General features: G+C 40.5%; 1 protein-coding gene across 1 annotated transcript in view; it reads left to right on the top strand.

The window, feature by feature from the left end:
- The window catches only part of dnajc6 (DnaJ (Hsp40) homolog, subfamily C, member 6), a 95,438-nt gene extending 75,029 nt beyond the window's left edge, over window positions 1-20,409 (top strand). Inside the window, exons 18-19 of the mRNA XM_072274549.1 lie at window positions 6,483-6,659; window positions 18,132-20,409. Coding sequence (XP_072130650.1) covers window positions 6,483-6,659; window positions 18,132-18,233 — 279 coding nt within the window. The 3' untranslated portion in view covers window positions 18,234-20,409. The remainder of the gene's footprint in view (window positions 1-6,482; window positions 6,660-18,131) is intronic.
- Window positions 20,410-22,552: the final 2,143 nt, after the last annotated feature.

Here is a 22,552-nt window from a genome sequence, read left to right as displayed (position 1 = left end):
TGCAGGTAGACTGGAGAAATCAGGTTGGTACTGGACCCCAAGAAAGGGAGTTTGTGGAGTCCCTCCGAGATGGATTCTTAGAACAGCTTGTACTGGACCCTACCAGAGAGAATGCAATTCTAGATTTAGTGTTGTGCAGTGAACCAGATTTGATCAGGGACCTCGAGGTAAAGGAGCCATTAGGAGTTAGTGACTATAATATGATAAGTTTTAATCTACAATTTGAGAGGGAGGAGGGAAACTCAGAAGTGTCAATATTACAGTTGAACAAAGGGAACTATGGTGCTATGAGGGAGGAGCTGGCCAAAGTTCAATGGAACAATACCCCAGCAGGGATGACAGTGGAACAGCAATGGCAAGTGTTTCTGGGAATAATGCGGAAGGTGCAGGATCAGTTCATTCCAAAGAGGAAGAAAGATCCTAAGGGGAGTAAGGGGAGGCTGTGGCTGACAAGGGAAGTAATGGACAGTATAAAAATAAAAGAGAAGAAGTATAACATAGCAAAGATGAGTAGGAAGCCGGAGGATTGGGAAACCTTTAAAGAGCAACAGAAGGTAACTAAAAAGGCAATATGCAGAGAAAAAATGAGGTACGAAGGTAAACTAGCCAAGAATATAAAGGAGGATAGTAAAAGCTTCTTTAGGTATGTGAAAAGGAAAAAAAAATAGCTAAGACCAAAATTGGGCCCTTGAAGACAGAAGCGGGTGAATTTATTATGGGGAACAAGGAAATGGCAGAAAAGTTGAACAGGTACTTTGGATCTGTCTTCACTTGGGAAGACACAAACAATCTCCCAGATGTAATAGTGGCCAAAGAATCTAGGGTAATGGATGAATTGAAGGAAATTTATATTAGGCAGGAAATGGTGTTGGATAGGCTGTTAGGTCTGAAGGCTGATAAGTCCCCGGGACCTGATAGTCTGCATCCCAGGGTACTTAAGGAGGTGGCTTTAGAAATCGTGGACGCATTGGTAATCATTTTCCAATGTTCTATAGATTCAGGATCAGTTCCTGTGGATTGGAGGCTGGCTAATGTTGTCCCTCTCTTCAAGAAGGGAGGAAGAGAGAAAACAGGGAATTATAGACTGGTTAGCCTCACGTCGGTGGTGGGAAAGATGCTGGAGTCAATTATAAAAGATGAAATTACGACACATCTGGATAGCAGTAACAGGATTGGTCCGAGTCAGCATGGATTTATGAAGGGGAAATCGTGCTTGACTAATCTGCTGGAATTTTTTGAGGATGTAACTATGAAAATGGACAAGGGAGAGCCAGTGGATGTAGTGTACCTGGACTTTCAGAATGCCTTTGATAAAGTCCCACATAGGAGATTAGTGGGCAAAATTAGGGCACATGGTATTGGGGGCAGAGTACTGACATGGATTGAAAATTGGCTGCCTGACAGAAAACAAAGAGTAGCAATTAACGGGTCCCTTTCGGAATGGCAGGCGGTGACCAGTGGGGTACCGCAGGGTTCAGTGCTGGGACCGCAGCTGTTTACAATATATATTAATGATTTAGATGAGGGAATTAAAAGTAACATTAGCAAATTTGCCGATGACACAAAGCTGGGTGGCAGTGTGAAATGTGAGGAGGATGTTATGAGAATGCAGGGTGACTTGGACAGGCTGGGTGAGTGGGCAGATGCATGGCAGATGCAGTTTAATGTGGATAAATGTGAGGTTATCCACTTTGGTGGTAAGAACGGGAAGGCAGATTATTATCTAAATGGAGTCAAGTTAGGAAAAGGGGAAGCACAACGAGATCTAAGTGTTTTTGTACATCAGTCACTGAAAGCAAGCATGCAAGTACAGCAGGCAGTGAAGAAAGCTAATGGCATGCTGGCCTTCATAACAAGGGGAGTTGAGTATAAGAGCAAACAGGTCTTTCTGCAGCTGTACAGGGCCCTGGTGAGACCACACCTGGAGTACGGTGTGCAGTTTTGGTCTCCAAATTTGAGGAAGGACATTCTTGCTATTGAGGGAGTGCAGCGTAGGTTCACAAGGTTAATTCCCAGGATGGCGAGACAGTCATATGTTGAAAGATTGGAGCGACTGGGCTTGTATACTCTGGAATTTAGAAGGCTGAGAGGGGATCTTATTGAAACATATAAGATTATTAAGGGATTGGACACGCTGGAGGCAGGAAGCATGTTCCCGCTGATGGGTGAGTCCAGAACCAAAGGCCACAGTTTAAGAATAAGGGGTAGGCCATTTAGAACGGAGTTGAGGAAAAGCTTTTTCACCCAGAGAGTGGTGGATATATGGAATGCTGTGCCCCAGAAGGCTGTGGAGGCCAAGTCTCTGGATGCTTTCAAGAAAGAGATGGATAGAGCTCTTAAAGATAGCGGAATCAAAGGTTATGGGGATAAGGCAGGAACTGGATACTGATTATGGATGATCAGCCATGATCACAGTGAATGGGGGTGCTGGCTCGAAGGGCCGAATGGCCTACTCCTGCACCTATTGTCTATTGTATCAGAAAAGCCTAAAAGAGCTCATAAGGGTGTTACACTTCACGTAAAACTAGACATAATTAAGCGTTTCGATCGTGGTGAACGAAGTAAGGACAAAGTGAGTTTGGCTTGTGGAAGTTGACGAAGATGATGTTGAAGAGGTTTTGGCATTCCATGACCAAAAACTGATAGGTGAAGAGCTGATGCAATTGGAAGAGGAAAGGATAATAATCAAAACCGAATTCAGTAGTGAAAGTGAAGTCGTCCAGGAACTGAATGTGAAGCAACTGCGTGAGATTTTCGCTGCAATGGTAAAGTACGACTTTAATTTTGAAAGGGTACGTCAGTTTAGGGTACACATATTTTGCAAGATGGTTTGAGTGCTTACAAGGAACTATATGCTCTAAAAATGTGCGAGGCTCAGCAGTCAAGCAAGCCTTCCACAGCAGACGACGAACCTCGACCTTCGACATCGAGGCGCGCAGTCATCGGAGAAGATGAGCTGCCTGCCCTAATGGAAACAGACGATGATGAGATGACACCCCAGTGTCCCACCACCCCAACCCCTAGACCCTGGACAGAAACCAATTCGTGGAGAATGCAGCGGTAGCTGGGAGGCACCCAGCACATCTTTAAGAAAAAAGCCGAAATAAACATGCTAATTAATTAGGTGCCGCCCGGCACGTAATTGTCGGCCCAGATCAGAGACGATTGCCGATTACATTGCCTCTGATCTGGGCCAACAGTTACGTGCCGGGCGGTACCTAATTAATTAGCTTGTTTATTTTGGCTTTTTTCTTAAAGATGTGCTGTGTGCCTCCCAGCTACCGCTGGACCCCTGCATGGTTCACGGATCGGTATCGGTCGGCAGCCTGGAGGTTGGGGGACCACTGCACCACCCCACCCTGCGACGACTCAGTCTAACACACCATCATCAGTGTGCTCGGCAAGCTGTCTTCCCAATTCCTGTAAGTGATACTACACTGAACATACATTATTTCTACTTAGGCTGTGTATTTTTACGTGTTATTTGGTATGATTTGGCAGCTTCATAGCTTAAAGGTTACTGGAGAGAGTGATTTTGCCAACAGCGCTTGTGTAAGATTTTCTCCTGAGAACGCTTGCGTAAGATTTTCACCACGGAGAACAGTGCCGGCAATGATTGTGGAATAGTATTTCTGCGTTATATAGGCTATGTATTTATCATATCATTCCTGCTTTTACTATATGTTACTGTTATCTTAGGTTTTATGTGTTATTTGGCATGATTTGGTAGGTTATTTTTGGGTCTGCGAACGCTCACAAAATTTTCCCATGTAAATGGTAATTGCTTCTTTGCTTTACAACATTCCGGCTTACGAACCGTTTCATAGGAACGCTGCACCTTCGGATGGTGGGGGAAACCTGTAGCTGCCTTGGGCTCATTTTAAAAATACCTCACTACCAATGTTATGTTTTGTATCTTCAAATCATTGAACTAATTTAAAGGAAGACACAGGAGTCGGGGAATGTTGGTCTAACTTCGGTTTTACTTTAAGTGAGGTATACACATATCACACGGTACCGTGACACATAGAGTACACGTATTTATACATATAACCCTCAATGAATTACTTAAACTAGCAAGAATGCTTAATCAAACAATGTACATACGCGATTACTCAAATATTAAATACACAACAGACTGGTATTGGTTCAAGACGAGGGCTGGTCATTTAAAATTTATTTATTTAATTATTGAGGTACCATACGAAATAGGCCCTTCTGGCCCTTCTAGTCATGTTGCCCAGCAATCCACTGATTTAACCTGAGCCAAATGACGGGACGATTTACAATGACCAATTAACCTACCAACTGCTGGATCTTGGACTGTGGGAGGAAACCCATGCAGTCATGGGAAAAATGTACATACGTACCCCTTTCATGCAGCGGCAGGAATTGAACCCCGTTCACCGGTACTGTAGAGCATTGTGCTAACCACTGCACTACCATACCACCCCCCCCCCCCCAGAGGTATTATTCTTGGTAGGTGTATTGGACTTTGCAATTCTTTGAAGAAGAAGAAAGCCCTTAACTCCAAGTGGAGTCATCGGGACGCCGTCATGACAGCATTTTTTTTTTTAGCAGGCATTCTTACTTTTACGAGGCTGAGTTGCTAGCTCGATGCTCGACGCTCAACCCAGCATGGATGGAAAGCGTGCAAGGGAGCCGGCTGGATTCAAACTCGGGAGCCTTCGCTCCGAAGTCCGGCGCTGATGCCACTACGCCACCATTTGGCTTTTGCAATTCTTTGCTTTCCCAAGAGTGTTGGGAAATAGATTATTTGAAATATTTAAAGTGGAGGTTGATAAATTTTGAAAGGTTGGGAAATTGAAGGCTATGGAGATCTGGCACAGAGGAAGAATCAAGATGGGGGTGGATCAGCCCTGATTATATTAAATGGTATTGCAGGCTTAAGGGAGCAGGTGGCCTGTTCCTATTTTTATGTTTTTAATTATTTAGGTGTAGTGCGGTCTTCCAGGACAGATGACCAACCTGCCACTAAGCCTCTTGCCAGTTGTCTGAAACTGGCCCCGGAAAACTGAATGATAGCTTGTTTTGACTATAGGAGTACATAAACTCGAGTTTTTTTTCTACTAGGTTGACCATCTTTTAGAAGAGAATGATTGGTTATTTGAGTTAATGTGCTCCTGAACAGTAAATCAGTTATAGGAAAGCAAATGGAAAACCTTGTTGTCTACTCAGATACATTTAAATGACCATTGTTTGCCTTCAAAATCAAAATGAAGAAAAAAATTAACAAACATAATTCTCCATTGTTTTCAAAAATACAGTTTTACTAAAAGCTAGTGCATATTTAGTTTAAGGTCTACACATTTTTGTAAATTACTACACTTTTTTTTCCAGATGAACACCAGGTCTTAACTTCATTTATGTCCAAAGGAAAAAGTAGATTTCCTTCTGACTTATGAGAAATTAAACAAATAAGATATTATTTCTTGAACAAATGCACCCTCAATGTGACTGCACTATGATAGTAAGAATGAAGGAAGAAATACTGGAATTTAAAAATAAAAGCCTTAATCACAGCTAAACAACTTGTAAGATCAAAAGTAATGCCTGTAAATGTCAGGTCTCAAATAAAGAGGTACACCAGGATTATGCTTCAATTAAGAATCCAGATATCTCAAGAGCATGGGCACCATGATGGTGTAGTAGGTAGCATGCCACGATTACAACTTGGGGTATTCTGGAGTTTGGAGTTCAACTCTAGCGCCATTTGTAAGGAGTTTCTACAATCTCCAATGAACCTCCAGGTGCTGCAGTATCCTCCCACAGCCTAATGACGTACTGGTTAGTAGGTCAATTGGTCATTGTAAATTCCCCTCTGATTAGGCTAGGGTTAAATAGGTGGTTTGCTGGGTGGTGTGGTCCGTTGAGTTGGAAGAGCCTGGTCTATGTTGTATCTATGTATGTGCAAGAGATTGGGTTACATAATCTGTTGTCTTGTCACCAGTGGGCAAGTAACTCAATGTAATGAAGAATAATGAGATGAAATTGTCTCTCTTCCTGTCTACAAAGGTCATGTGCAATACGAATTTAGGAAACCACATGTCAATTTCTAGCAATTTAATAAATGTCCTATAAAATGTGTTATTTAACCCAAATAGCTGTGTGACTTTCTGGTTTGGGAAGTGGTATATTCTGTTCATTAGATACTTTCGTGAAACAGTGTTTATAAGGTATTCACTTGAAGCAAAATAAGTTTTCTTTATTCTTCATCAGTTACATATCCTGAATGCAAGTTGATACTGTGTCGTAAAAGTCAAAATTGTTCTAACCCCACGTGCAAGTAATTTATTTTGGTACTTTGGATAAAGCTAGATTCAAAATGTATTTTAGAATATTTTGTACCTAAAATATCTTTCTAGATAAAGATTCTTCACTTCAAAGTCTGGTCCCTAGAGGTAAATTTCATCATCAGTCCTGCTTATCACTCAAGATTAATTTTATCATTTCAATTTCAGCTACTGGATTGGATTGAAGGGAAAGAAAGAAATATACGAGCATTACTGTCAACTATGCACACTGTTTTATGGGAAGGGGAAACAAAATGGAAGCCTGTTGGCATGGCAGATCTCGTAACTCCCGAACAAGTGAAAAAAGTCTATCGGAAGGCAGTACTTGTTGTTCACCCCGATAAGGTAAGTTCTACAATTATCTGGTATCAATACTTGGTAATCTTGATTAACTTTTGCCTCCTGCAAGCAGTTGCTGATGCATTGCAGGTAATAGACCATAGACAACATAGTCCTGAATTTCCATCTTCAGAATGGCTCTGGCAGCCTTTGACAGAAATTGAAGGTGGGAGTGTTGATTTGGTTTCTGCTGCATGCAGTGTGAAGTAGCTTTAACATGTTTTGTCATTTGACATACTATGTCATTTGATTTTAATTGCATTTCTGTTCTGAATTTGTTCACCATGCAGTGGATTATGAATTTTGAAATATAACAGTTCGCATAAGGCAATCCACCAATGGCCCACCTGACAGACAAAGTTTTTTTTGCCACAGTAAAGATGAAAATCATAAACCAGGAAATGGAAAACACATATTGCTCTCAGTACTCCTGAAGTTAATAGTGGAAAGAGCCATGAATTGCTTAAAAAAAACTGTTGGAGGGACACACATAAAAGTTGCTGGTGATATGTGTGTTGCTTGAAATTCCAGCATCTGCAGATTTCCTCGTGTTTGCGCTTTTAAACTGTTAGAGGAACTCGGTGGGTCTGGCAACATCTATGGAGACAAAGGGATAGTCATTAATTTAGGTGAAGACCCTGCTTCAGGATTAAGAGTGTAGACAGGAGATTGCCAGCATTCAGAGTTGAGAAGAAGGCTATGGAAGGGGCTTCCATGTGATGGATGAAACTAGGTGAGGAAGGAGACGGAGATTGGGTCTGGTGGAGGAGGAGGATTGGGTGGAGTCTGGAATCATTGGCTGCTGGGTGATGTTAGGTGCCAGATGGAGTCAGGTTGGTGGGAGAGAGCAAAGGATAGAGATAGACACAAAGCTGGAAGATGAGCGGAAGGAAGAGGTTGTAGATACTCGAGTCTGATAAGGAAGGTGATTGGTGGAACGAGGTAAAGGAGGAATGAGGGACCAACTGGAGAAGGAGATAAGAGCCAGTAGATGTAGTGTGTGGGTGAGAGGAATGAATTTGGGGTTGGTGGGGCATAAGGAGAGGAAAATGGAGCAATGGGAGTTTGGGTGACTTGGAAAATTGTTTGTACCATTGATGACTATCCCAGGTGAAAAAATAAGGTTATTTACCTCTACTTAGCTTTTGGTATTCCTTTGCTTCTATACATGCTACTTGAGTTTGTTCAGGAGTTTTTTTTCCCATTGCCGATTTAGCAACTGTTGTCTCTTATATCTACAGGAGCATTTGCATTTGTAATCTTTAGATGCTCCTTTGACATCTATTCGAAATGGATTTACTATTATAACATATCTTGAGATACAGTAGAAAATTTGTCTTGCATACTGTTCATGCAACTCAAATCTTTATTTTTATCTTGTTCTACATCAATATAATGTAGAATTAAGTATAACAGCAATAAAGAAAGCAACACTCACAACAGGCTGGAGGAACTCAGCAGGTTGGGCAGCATTCGTGGAAATGATCAGTCAACGTTTCGGGCCGGAACCCTTCGTCAGGACTGAAGAGGGAAGGAGCAGAGGCCCTATAAACCCTCGCCCCTACCTTCTTTATAGGGCCTCTGCCCCTTCCCTCTTCAGTCCTGACGAAGGGTTCCGGCCCGTAATGTTGACTGATCGTTTCCACGGATGCTGCCTGACCTGTTGAGTTCCTGCAGTGTGTTGTGAGTGTTGCTTTGACCCCAGCATCTGCAGAGTATTTTGTGTTAGCAATAAAGAAAGGGTAGTGCAAGTAAACAATAAGGCGCAAAATCATAGCGAGGTAGCTGAGTTCAGGAGTCCTTTTTATTTTAGAGAACTACTTAGTAGTCTTATAACAGTGGATAGAAGCTGTCCTTGGTGGTATGTGCTTTCAAGCTTTTGTATCTGCTGTCCAGTGGGAGATGGAGATGGAGGAATATTTGAGGTGAAGCGGTCTTGATTATGCTAGCTGCTTTACTGAGGCAGCAAGAAGTATAGATAGATGCCATGAAACGGAGACTCTGATATTCTGAGCTGTGTTCACAATTCTCTGCAGTTTCTTTGTGGTCATGTGTGAGCAGTTTTCATACTAAGCTGACGTGCATCCAGGTCCTATAAGTGTATCAATAAAAAAAATTGGTAGGTGTTGACAAGGACATGCCAAAATTCTTTAGCCTCCTGAGGAGGCAGAGGCATTGTTGAACTTTCATGGTCATGGTATCTACGTGATTGAACCAGGACTGGCCGGTAGTGATGTTCGCTCCTTGGACCCCGAAGTTCTCAATCTGAACACCATTGATGTAAACACTATGTGCACCATACCCCTTTCTGAAGTCAATGACCAGTTCTTTAATTTGCTGCTATTGAGGGAAAGATTGTTGTTATAACCCTGTTTTACTATGCTCTCTAATTTTTCCTGACCTCTGACTCATTGTTAAGAGATGTGGCCCACTGCGGTGTTATCATCTGCTAACGTAAATGGCAGAACCTGGCCTTGCAGTCATAAGTGTACAGAGAGTGGTGTACGGAGCTGGAAATCCAACCTTGTGGAGCATCAGGGTTTAGAATAATTGAGTTGTTACTACCTACCCTTATTGCAGTCTGTTGGTCAGAAAATCAAGGATCCAGTTGCAGATGGAGGTGTTAACTCCTAGGGTCCAGAGTTTGGTCATAAGTTTACCTGGAATTACGGTATGGAAGATGGAACTGTAATCAATAGACACACACACACGCGCGTGTGCTTCGGCCGGTGCTATAGTTACATTACGGACGATCTCGGCGTCCGTCAGGTGATTATATGTTGGGCATTCATCGTCGGCAGAGTACCACTGGTGTAGCTCCTCTTTGTTCCATTCAGACAGCTTCTCTGCCTCACGCACATCTTCCTCTGTGAAGCTGAACAAATCTGGCTCGTCATCATCATCTTCCATGGTGGATTGGCGTGATGAAGAGGCTGGCCCCAGACTCTTCTCCCAGCATTTCTCTACAGATGACAAGCTGACTGCTGCCGAGGCCTTCCCACCTAAGTGGCAAACTTCCTTCACGTTCAGGCTTTCCAGATAGGCATCAAGCGTTGTTGGATCGTCTACAATTCTACAAATTAATTCCCGCCTGTAATTCTGCTTGAACACGGAGATGATCCCCTGATCTAGGAGCTGGACCTTGGACGTAGTGTTCTTGGGGAGGTAAGAAATTGGGATCTTTCCATCACGGCTTACTAGGTTGGCAGCTGGCGGACGAGCGGGACAGTTGTCAAGCAAAAGAAGAGCTTTGGGTTCTAGCTTTTGCTTACACAAATGAGCGCAGACGGCAGGGACAGAAGTTTTGTGAAACCAATCCTCAAAGATGACACTTGTCATCCAAGCATTGCTGCTGTGTGTGTACTCGAACGGTAACAACTTCATGTTGACATGGTGGAAACAGCAGGACGAGTGAGATTTGCCAATCATGACCGGTTTTAACTGATGTGATCCAATCTTGTTTACACAAAACAACAACATCACGTGATCTTTGCATTGTTTGAACCCCTCATGTCGGTGGGCGTCATCTTTGCTAGTCAGTGTACGGTTTGGGATCACCTTGTAGCAGAGGCCTGTTTCGTCACAGTTGTACACTTGTTCTTCCACGTAGCCACCTTCTAAGAGTTTTTAGTTCAGCCGGGTACTCATTGGCAGCGGCACTGTCGGCTGAGCGAATTTCTCCTGACACTAACATTTGAGAAATCCCGTGACGGCGTTTAAACCAGTCTAGCCATCCATTGCTAGCTTTGAACTGTGAGGTTTCTCCACTGATCTGCTTGTGAAACTTCTCGGCTTGAGCTTTGAGAGTAGGACCAGAAATTGGAAGGCCATCTGAGTGAACTTGAAAATGAACCACTTGTACAGGGAGTCATCGAGGCTGACATCTTTGGCTGTCTTCAGGCGTTTGGCTTTTAGTCCTGCTTGTTCTTCAACTTTGCAAAGCGGCGCGCGTAACTTCTCTTCGTGACACTTCCAGCTATGAAGTGCTGATTCCAGTATCCCGAGGTCTCATGCAATTTGAGTCTGACTTTTAGTCTTGATCACGTCAAGTGCGCGAAGCGTATCTTTCACAGAAAAAGATTTTCTTTTTGTAGCAGTTTGTTCCATTTTGAGCCAAAAAAAGGTCCAATGACTCACACAAAATGCTGGTGGAACGTAGCAGGCCAGGCAGCATCTGGTGGAGACCCTTCGTCAGGACTAACAGAAAATATCATGGTAAAGATGGTATGGTAATTAGGAAAGGGAGCATAAGAACATAAAAAATAGGAGCAGGAGTAGGCCGTCCGGCCCATCAAGCCTGCCCCGCTATTCAATAAGGTCATGACAAAATGCAATGTTGTTCTCTAAAAATTATTATTGTTCTTGATGGTTGAAATTGAGGTGCTGTCATGCAACTTGTTGATGGCACATGTTGCAACCACAGTGAATTGATAACTGGGTAGTGAAAGTGCAGTGAATCAATAGTTTTTCTATTTTGAATGGAGTTCAACCCTTGAATGCACCCATCCAGGTAAGTGATAGGTTTGAAAGCATTAACAATTTTGTAAACATAGGAATGATTTGGAAAGGAGTCACTTGACTTCCCATTTCTAAAATCCAACGTGCTGAAAGGATTAAGCCATTGATGTCTTGAGATGCACATAAATGTGGGAACATTGAATGATTATGATGTAGTTGAAGATAAATAGATCAGATGATTTCCTTCTGTTATTGATGATCATTTCTTCCCAACTGGTATGCTGCAGCTTCAGCTGTTGCGTAAGGCTTTTCAGGCACTGCCATCACTTGGCAACATGTCCAATAATTGTTGAATTTTAACTTTGATCTCTAGGAATGTAGGGCTCCATAATATCATATTCAGTTGCCATGGGCTTGCAGTCAAACATGCTTACTGTTACCAGGGCTCCATTTTTCAGCTTTACTTCTGGGTCTGGATCAGGCTATGCTGAGATGAGCAAAAATTCTGGTGTTCAAACTGTGTTGGTGAGCAGTTGCTACTTGATGCAGGCTGCTTGGCCTGTTGTTGATTTGATTAGGAGGAGGATGCATGTGTGTAATTTCAGATTTTGTCCAGTAGATGCCAATATTACAGCTGGAAAGGAAAAAGCTGGCTCTAGTGCAATTAAACAGCTCAGCTGTCATGAGATGATATAACTGGAATGTATGGAGTCCAGTCAAGTATTATAGAAAACAGATTATAGCAACTAGTAGCACTTCGAACCGTGGAATCTCTGGGAAATAGGTTGAGTACAATTAGCCTATGACGTTGTCTGAAGACACTCATCAGCCTCCTTGTGTTTTTGTTATATATAGCTTCAAGTCACCTATTAAGATTCATTGCCAGCTGATCATGTACAGATTTTGACCAGATGCGCTAGGGCTTGAGTTTTATTCTGATTCTCCATTAATTGTCAGATAACTTTGCTTTGTTGATGACCTTGTGCTTTTTTAAAAAAAAACAGAGATCAGGAGGAATCTCCTTAGCCTGATGATGGTGAATGTGTGGAATTCATTACCACAAACAGCTGTGAAGACCAAATTATTGGGTATATTTAAAGAGGATGTTAATAGGGTCTTGATTAGTAAGGGGATGTAAGGTTATGGGGAGAAGGCTGGAGAATGGGGTTGAGAGGGATAATAAATCAACCCATGATGGAATGGTAAAGCAGATTTAATGGGTTGATTGTCTTAATTTTGCTCCTATGTCTTAGATTCTTGTATCTGTGACTTACTATTGGACCAAATTTGGTTTCTTGGCAAAATCAAGAGAACGTGATTCACTATGAGATCACAATTAAGGGCAATGCACAATTATACTGGTGATTGTAACATTTCATGATTGCCTTGTTTTTGACCCATCCTTAAGTCTTCTCTGCAAGATGATAGTGCATATTTTTGGTACAAGCAAATTTGATGGAAGGAAGTACTGTTTTAAACTTTCTCTTCCCAAGTATTCAAGGGTGATCATTCCTATCAAGACTAACTCAGATAGGTAAGCAAGTGATATGTGTGTCTGAGGACAATATGAGGTAAATTTGTTTCTTTATGTTGATTTCTCTACCAACAGGTGCAGGTTCAATATGTCAAATTTTCTCTGTAATCTGCTGCTACTGATTTGCCCTGAATGTTCTCTGCCTTTGCAATCTCTAAGTGATATTCAACTGAGAGGAGTTATGATCGATTGGTATTAGTTGGAGGGTGGATGATAATTAAGAGCTGATTCCATTTATATTGTTTGTTCCTGGGTAATTACCACCTACATCAACATCGAGGTGCATCCTTCCTTTCATTTTCTTTTAATACAGCACCTCTTAATCCTCCTCCCTCAGATGTATTGGATGGCATGAAGTTCGGGTACTGACATCAAAGATACAAACTCAACTCATTGGAAAATTACTGGCAACCTGTTTGAGCCTGAACACACACAGCACATAGTCACAGTCATATTAGCACATGGCCTGAAGATTGACAAGTTGACAAAGTGTGAGATACGTGTTTATGTAAGACGGTATAATGTTACTGGCACTATTACAATAAAACAAGGGTGGGGGGTGTGGGGAGCCTCACTTCCTCTGTCTCCTCAGGAAGTGGAGGTGTACCTGTGTTCTCCTGGCTAAGGAGCAGCTGTTGAGGGGCCACGTAAGATTGTCTGTAATGTGCACACCAAGAAACTTGGTGCTCCTGACTCTCTTCACAGAAAAGCTGTTGATGTGCAATAGGGAATGGCCAGCCTGCACCTTCCTGAAGTCCACAATCATTTTTTTTAATCTTGTCCATGCTGAGACTCGTGCTGTTGTGTTTATGCCTGTCACAAGCTGCATTACCTCCTCCCTGTATGCTGTTTCATCGTTGTTGACAAGACCGACCACTGTTTTGTCATTATCGTTATGTCATGTGATGTGGTTAGAACTGGACTTGGCAGTATATTTGAGTATATTTAAAACAGAAGTTGATAGGTTCTTGATTAGTAAAAGTGTCAAAGGTTACAGGGAGAAGGCAGGAGAATGGGGATGAGAGACAATAAATCAGCCATGATGGTATTGCAGAGTAGACTGTGGGTTGAACAGCCTGGTTCTGCTCCTATGTGTTATTGCATTTAACTTTTTTTAAAATTCTCACTCAATTGTTTTAATCCTCTCTCAATATTTTACATCCTCATTTTTATGACGATTGATTTACATTTCCAGGTCTCAATTTTCCACTGTCCAGTGTGTCTTTCAATATGGTTAAAGACATGAAGATGTTCACCTTGATGTTAATTTTCCCTGAAGAGGGTGTTACACAGTTCAGATATTTGACTGACAAGAATTTGCTCTGCAAAAGCACAGTGGATGATTATGGCCAAGTGCAAGTGTGGATGAATAGCTAATATTTTTTTTTACTCCTAGAAGGAATTTGATCCTGGAAAGATAAAGGCGACTTGTGTTTCCAAACTTCAAGGAAATGATTGTCAGGGTATATAGAAATGATGTAGTTCACGAACAATACTCTGAGATGTTTTCGGTTGAGGATGAGGCTAATTTACATTATGGAAAAGTTAACGTATATTACCACATTTTGTATATGTTGGCACTGGATGATTAAAATGAGAATTTTTTTTTAAATAAAAGACGATGAAAAAGATCAATTATTCATTGCTGAAAGAATAAATTGGTCAGTAACATCTGGTAATTTCAGAAAAAGCTAGAAATCTCAAAATCTAACAGCTGCTGTAAGAAACAGTTAACTTTTCAAGTTGATGACCTTTCATTAGGACTGTAAAGTAAATATCCTGAGAAAGTGATATTAGATTAAGTTTTGATTATCCTGTGTTTGAGTGAAAGTGATTCTCTGTGAATTTTGTTTTAGGTTAAATATTTTCTTTGAGATAAAGTGATTGAGGACTTTATAAGCCCAGCTTAGGTATTTATGAAGGGTAATTGATAAGTTTGTGGCCTAAGGTAGAAGGAGTCAATTTTAGAAAGCCTAGCACATTTATTTTTCAACATAGTCTCCTCCTACATTTATACACTTAGTCCAGCATTAAAAAAGAGGTATAACAGAGCTAAGGTGAGTGGGAAGACGGATGATTGGGAAATTTTTAAGGAGCAACAGAACATAACTGAAAAGGCAATACGGGGAGAAAAAATGAGGTATGAACGCAAGCTAGCTAGGAATATAAAGGAGGATAGCAAAAGTTTTTTTAGGTATGTGAAGAGAAGGAAGATAGTTAAGAACAATGTTGGGCCCTTGAAGAATGAATTGGGAGAAATTGTTATGGGAAACAGAGAAATGGCAGACGAATTTAATAAGTACTTTGGATCTGTCTTCACTAGGGAAGACACAAGCAATCTCCCAGATGTATGGATGGGCCAAGGACATAGGGTAACAGAGGAACTGAAACAGATTGACATTAGGAAGGAAATGGTGATGATTAGACTGATGGGACTGAAGGCTAACAAATCCCCAGGTCCAGATAGTCTGCATCCTAGGGTACTAAAGGAGGTGGCTCTGGAAATTGCGGATGCATTGGTGACCATTTTCCAATGTTCCTTAGATTCAGGATCAGTTCCTGAGGATTGGCGAATGGCTAATGTTATCCCACTTTTTAAGAAGGGAGGGAGAAAACAGAGAACTATCACCCTGTTAGCCTAACATCAGTAGTGGGGAAGATGCTAGAGTCCATTATTAAAGATGAAATAACGGCATATCTTGATAGCAGTGATAGGATTGGGCCGAGCCAGCATGGATTTACCAAGGGCAAATCATGCTTGACTAATCTATTGGAGTTTTTCGAGGATGTAACCAGGAAGATAGACGTGGGAGATCCAGTGGATGTGGTGTACCTTGACTTTCAGAAGGCATTCGATAAGGTACCACATAGGAGATTGGTGGGTAAAATCAGAGCTCATGGCATTGGGGGGAGGATATTGACATGGATAGAAAACTGGTTGGCAGATAGAAAGCAAAGGGTAGCAGTGAATGGGTGTTTCTCAGAATGGCAGGTGGTGACTAGTGGGGTGCCACAGGGCTCGGTATTGGGACCACAGCTGTTTACGATTTACGTCAATGATTTAGAGGAAGGCATTGTGAATAACATCAGCAAGTTTGCTGATGATACTAAGCTGGGTGGCAGTGTGACATGTGATGAGGATGTTAGGAGAATTCAAGTGACTTGGATAGGCTGGGTGAGTGGGCAGAAACTTGGCAGATGGCGTTTAATGTGAATAAGTGTGAGGTTATTCACTTTGGGAGCAAGAACAGGAAGGCAGATTATTATCTGAACGGTGTGGAGTTAGGTAAGGGAGAAATACAAAGAGATCTAGGAGTACTTGTTCATCAGTCTCTGAAGGTGAATGAGCAAGTGCAGCAGGCAGTGAAGGAGGCTAATGGAATGTTGGCCTTTATTACAAAGGGAGTGGAGTACAAGAGCAAGGAAATCCTTTTGCATTTGTACAGGGCCCTGGTGAGACCGCACCTGGAGTATTGTGTGCAGTTTTGGTCTCCAGGGTTAAGGAAGGACATCCTGGCTGTGGAGGAGGTGCAGCGTAGGTTCACTAGGTTAATTCCTGGGATGTCTGGACTGTCTTACACTGAGAGGTTAGAGAGTCTGGGCTTGTTCATGCTGGAATTAAGGAGATTGAGGGGGGATCTGATTGAGACATATAAGATTATTAAGGGATTGGACAAGATAGAGGCAGGAAATATGTTCCGGATGCTGGGAGAGTCCAGTACCAGAGGGCATGGTTTAAGAATAAGGGGTAGGTCATTTAGGACAGTTGATGAGGAACTTCTTCTCCCAGAGAGTTGTGGAGGTGTGGAACGCGCTGCCTCAGAAGGCAGTGGAGGCCAATTCTCTGGATGCTTTCAAGAAGGAGCTAGATAGGTATCTTATGGATAGGGGAATCAAGGGTTATGGGGACAAGGCAGGAACCGGGTATTGATAGTAGATGATCAGCCATGATCTCAGAATGGTGGTGCAGGCTCGAAGGGCTGAATGGTCTACTTCCGCACCTATTGTCTATTGTCTAAGGTAGAAGGAGATGAATTATACAGCTCTGCTTACGTGCACGTGCAGTTCAACTCTTTTGAGTGTTTATGCAGAAAGTTTGAAGTTAATAACTCATCTCCTTCTACCTTAGGCCACAAACTTATCAATCACCCCTGCTGTGGACCACTTTTGGAGGTCCAGGACGCCGACTTCTACAAAGAAGGGATCCGTATGCTCCATGACCGCTGGACTATTTGTGTAAATGTAGGAGGGGACTATGTTGAAAAATAAATGTGCTAGGTTTTCTAAAACTGACTCCTTCTACCTTAGGCCACAAACTTATCAATCACCCCTAGTAAGTTCACTCATTCTCACTTAGAGTGCTGGTGGCACCTGCTCAGCTATGGTGCCTCAGCCTTGCGTATTGAGATAAGCTTATTGTCCAAGTTTGAGTGACAGGTTATTCTGCTTCACCAGTGGATTGATGCCCTCAGAATGCTGGGGCATCTACAGTAGTTCTCAAAGCATATTCATCTATGAATAAGGATTTGGATTAACATAAACAGGATGCAAGAACAGGTGCTCTAACTTGATAAAAAGATGCATCCTGGCAGGAATCCAAATTTGTCAGTGTAAGGATACCCTGTCATTAAACTTGTATTTGTTTTGGTTTCAAACTCTCTTCCAGTAGGCATTTCATGTAACGTGGCTAAGCATACATGAAACAATCCTTAAAATTACAATTAATATCTTTCACACAAATGTTTGCTTTCTCTACTTGTCTTGTGTGTCTGTCCTGTGTCAGAATTGTTGAAAACACTATTTTTCCAGCTTGGGAGTGCTGATGCCAATAATTAACAGAAGAAATTAGTTCTGTGAATATAGGTATTCATCCTCAGTTGTCCTTAGGTGGTGATAATTTCTTGAGCTACTCCAGTCTACTTGGTGAAAGTACCTCTACAGCAATTTAAAGTGATTTGTCTTAGCATATTAAAAATGTGTTGGATTTGGAACGATACAAGTGATGTGTGTGAGATTTAACTGCTTTGGCTGAAAAGGATGATGTATTTCTAATAGCACCACATCTCTTAAATTTCCAAAGGTTGATTATCAACAATAAATGATGATACTGTTACACTCAAGAAATTATCATTGTGAATTTAGATAGCTTGTGAAATAAGCCTGGAGATAAATATAACTCTTCTTTCAAGATAAAATAGATTATATTTGATTGTAAGATAATTGGGATAGATTTGAAATGAAAGAACTTGGCATATTCAGAGTCTAATGTCATTTTTGTCATCCTGTCTTTTTTTCTTCTTGTGAAGAATATTTGGGATTACTAACCATTTTCTAATCATAATTTTTGCAGGTAATCATCTGTCTGAGTTTAGAATTCTGGATTGGGGAAAAAAGAGAGTAAAAGAAACCGGCACTAATGTATGGCTGGTTATGGTTTTCAGTGTCATTCTCTATATGATGTATGTATTTTCATTTTATTTTCACAGGCCACTGGTCAGCCATATGAACAATATGCCAAGATGATATTCATGGAATTGAATGATGCCTGGTCAGAATTTGAAAGTCAAGGCCAAAAGCCTCTGTACTAATTTCATGCAAACAATTTGCCGGTATTTACTGTTGACTCTAACTGTGTTCAATGTTTAGTTCCTATTTTGCTTTAATGTGGATGTATACTGCCTTCCCTTGGTAAATCTGTATACAGGCACTCATTTACTAATTAATTGAGTATATATCATTCAATCAAGCTATTCTTGTTTCAGTGACAAGTCCTTTTACATGCGGTTTTGTTAAAAGTAAATTATAACTGAAAAAAATTCACTACATGAATTTTGGGGGGCTTATAAAAATAAGAATTGACCCCTTCTGTGATTACTTTCCTCTTAATTTTGTTTGCAATGCAATTTGTAACATTCTGCCCGAATCTTAATATTTACATTCTTTATTCTGAAAAATGTTGCATGTAATTTGAAACTTATCACGTTGAAGTTCTGCTTTTCATTTCACACCATTTGAAATTAGTGTATTAGTATTGTTGTTACTAATTGCTGGACAATGTAACATTACGAAGTCTGTGTATATGTAAAGAAAAATTAAACACCTTGTCTAGGTAAAGCAACAAGCTTTATGATACATCTGGAATCATCATCTCACACATTCAATTCCCGATAGTACTGATCAGTATTACTCACTTGCAGTCTCATTAAGTGTCCTGCCTAATAGCTGCTTGGGATTGTTACATTATGCTGTATTGTGAAACACAATGGTTTGGAACTGTGCTTGTGGCTCTCACATATCAAGCTCCAGTTATTAATAATGCTGCTGTGAGCCATTGCCAAGATGAGGGTTCCTCATAGCAGTAAGAGGAAACGACATAAGGCAAATAGTTATGCTTAAAATTGTACTTCACTTTGTGCTTTGTCAAAGCCAAAATAACCAAAAGCTTCCTTTGGTTCTTTTGCTGAAGCAAAGTAAGCAAAAAAAAGAAGGGAGCGAAAATCACTATTTTAAAATGAGAAAAGCTGTGAATAAAAGCTAATTGGCATATGGAATGTCAAGGTAAGAGTGGCTGCAAATAGGCCCTAGACGATATCATGAGCACCAGTTGTAAATATAGAATTCCATTTTCAAGTATGTCCTTATTATCTAATTTAATGGAGAAATCCTAATTCTACAGCATTATTCAAAATATTTTATTTAATATGCCATTTTGTTTGTATATATCATGTAATCTGTTTGAATTTTCCTTTCCCCCCAAGATGCTTTATTCTACAGTCTGTGATACAGCAGAACACTAAAAGATTTGTTGTCTATGCACTTTTGTGAATCATGCAGATCATGGTTATTAGAGTACAGGAGCTTCACAATTTAGTCTTTATGCCTGAATATACGGTCCACGGAATGTCCGATTAACATTGATTTATTACTTGTGTGTTCGTAGGATGAGGTGGGGCGGGGATAGATGGTGAGTGGGGGAATGTAAAGAAAGCATAGATTGAATGTTAAATTCATTATGATCTTTGTTACATCTGATGTCATTGTATGAAATGTGACTATTGAGAAAATGTCTTAAGTTCTAAATTATGTTCATTATAAATTGTACATAATACTGCCTGTTATTGACAACAAATAAATGTGTGTATTGCTGAACGCTGACTGTTTGATTTGCACTGCAAATACAATTAATTATTGGCTTTTCCTCCAACACTGAATATTTTTGAAGAAACTCTGAATTTACAGAAAGGATTATATGTGAAGATCCAAATAGTCCAGTGGATTAGGGAGTTTCTTCGAAGAAAGTCAGATTCCTTCGAATGTGTTAATCAAAGTTACCCTGACTAACGTAACAGTAAAGTAACATTAAAACCATTCACAAAAGTATAGATTGTCAAGTAATCACGTACAATTTTTAAATCAAGCAAGCATCAGTGACGTGATCAGAGCAAATGGCTCCAATGATCTTGTCTAATTGGATATCTTTGTGCTTGCTGTTGTGCTCCATTTTGTATGGCTCTTGATGGTAGTGTGGAAATTAATGAAAGTCCAAAATGGCCGGTCATCCAAGATAACTTGGTATCAATGATGAATGGACAATTGTTTGTGTGGATCATTCATTTTGCCTGGATTTAAGCCAAGTTCTGTTATGTTAACCGGTTTCTGTAAATATTTGCAAACCTTTTCTCAAAGTCTTGTGGGTTTCAGATATGTTCTGTCTTTTGTTAATGGTTCTGTTTCATTGCTCTTTAAATACAATTTATTATTTCAGTCTTGTGGAATTTGTTTCCTATTTTGCTCATTAGTTTTTTCTTATAAAATAGGCTCCTTTCAGAAGCTTTTGTAAACATCTTTGATTAAATTTAAACTACACCAAAAGGGCTATGCAGTGTGCAAAACGGATTATGTATCCTTCATTTTCTAGCTATATATTCAACAAGTTAAGGGTGCACTATCAGAATCAGTTTTATTTTTACAAGGTCATGGACTAAGGGTCATTGTTCTAAAGGTATGATGAACTGGCATTCCAATTACTGATTGCTAATTCCTTGTTATAAAAATTCTGAAATTAATTAACAAGATATGGCTGACCTTCACAGGTGCATGATACCTTTGTCCAGTTCTACATTAGTCAGAGTGATTATGGAGATTATATCATTGAGTATTGGACCCTTGACTGGAATGTTACCAGAATGGCCATCCAGGCATCTAGACAAATGACTTGGAGATAAGTTTAACCCAGAAGTAAAAATAAGTGACGGAAGCTCATCTTGGCTTCACATATAACTGCAGAGGTTTCATCCTCTGGGAATTGATGGTTGGAAACAAAATTTCTGATGGTGGTTAAACACAACAATTCAGTTCCCAATTTTGGAGGAAAGGGATTAATATTTAGTGTAATGTAATTGATGATGAGATATATGACCTTGTAAAAGATGCTTAAAAGCCATATATTGTGATTCAACCTTCTCTAATGTCATTTCCAGTACAGAAGTGTGAAGGAGAACAAAATAATTGTTGCTCTGGATCTGATGCAGCAAAAAAAAGATAAAGAACACAATAGTAATAGAAAAAAACAATAAATATAAATACATAGCTTATATATTAATTGCATGTCATTAAAGTGACACTATGCACAGGAGTGTCTGTATGTAAGGTTTCTGACAGGAAATGATAAAGTAGTGGTGGTTGGGGTTGTGGTGGGGTGGTTTAGTGGGTTGATAGAGTCTTACTGCTTGGGGAAAGTAAACATTGTTGAGTTTGGTGGTTCTGACAAAGATGCTATGTAGCCTCCTTCCTGATGGGTGTTGGACAAACAGTCCATGAGCACAGTGGGATACTTCATGATGTTCCTGGCCTTTTTTCAGCACCTTTCTGTCCTTGGTGCAGGTGATACATTGGGCAGTTTTGACTACCCATTGCAGAGTCTTCCTGTTCACCACTCTGCAGATCTGATGCAGTGCAGTGATGCAGCTTGTTGAGATGCTGTCTGCCGTGCATCTGTAAAATGAGGTGAGTATAGATGTGCATTGTTTGCAGAATTCAAGTTCAGGATTAAAGGAGATGTAATGTGGCTACAAAGCTGGCTGAGAGATGGAAAGAGGAGTGGTGACCAGATTTTAGGCTAGAGGAAAATGTACAGTGATAGGTGCCAAAGGCTGGCAACAGAACAACCTCTGTCTTTCATTTGTGAAAATTAACGCAAAAGCCCATACTTTCAATGTGATGCTGAACTCAAATACAGAACTCCACTATAAGAACAAAGTGATGGCCAAAGCAACATATTTGTGAAATGGATCAGAATCACCAGCATGTGTCCTGAAATTTGTTATCTTAGCAGCAGCAGTTCAATGCAATACATAATATAGAAGAGAAAAAATAATAAATAAATTACAGTATATGTGTATTGAATAGATTAAAAATCATGCAAAAAAACAAATAATATACATTTTATGTAAGGTAGTGTTCAACGGTTTAATGTTCATTTAAGAATCGGATGGCAGAGGGGAAGAAGCTGTTTCTGAATATCTGATTGTGTGCCTTCAGGCTTCAGTACCTCCTACTTGATGGTAATAGTGAGAAAAGGGCTTGCCCTGGGTGCTGGACCTTTCTGAGACACCTCTCCTTGAAGATGCCCTGGGATACACACACAGCAGATGAAGCTTTAAGTACCAAACTGTAAAATGATTTTATTTAGGAAGAATGGAAGAAATCAAACAGCTAGTTTTAATGGATGCCCAGGAACCAACAGGCTTGATGATATATGCCGACAAATCTTTGAAACTGGCTGAACAACTTGAGAAGGCTGCTAAAATATAGAATCGATGTATGAATTTTTCTGGAACACTGGTTTTACCTGAACTAAAATATTCAGTTTTGAGCACTAAACTTTAAGAAACACATCAAAACCTTG

The sequence above is a fragment of the Mobula birostris genome, chromosome 12 (assembly GCF_030028105.1).
Source record: "Mobula birostris isolate sMobBir1 chromosome 12, sMobBir1.hap1, whole genome shotgun sequence".
NCBI classification, from domain to species: Eukaryota; Metazoa; Chordata; class Chondrichthyes; order Myliobatiformes; family Myliobatidae; genus Mobula; species Mobula birostris.
Note: the sequence above shows the minus strand (reverse complement) of the source record. Positions and strands in the feature narration are given on the sequence as shown.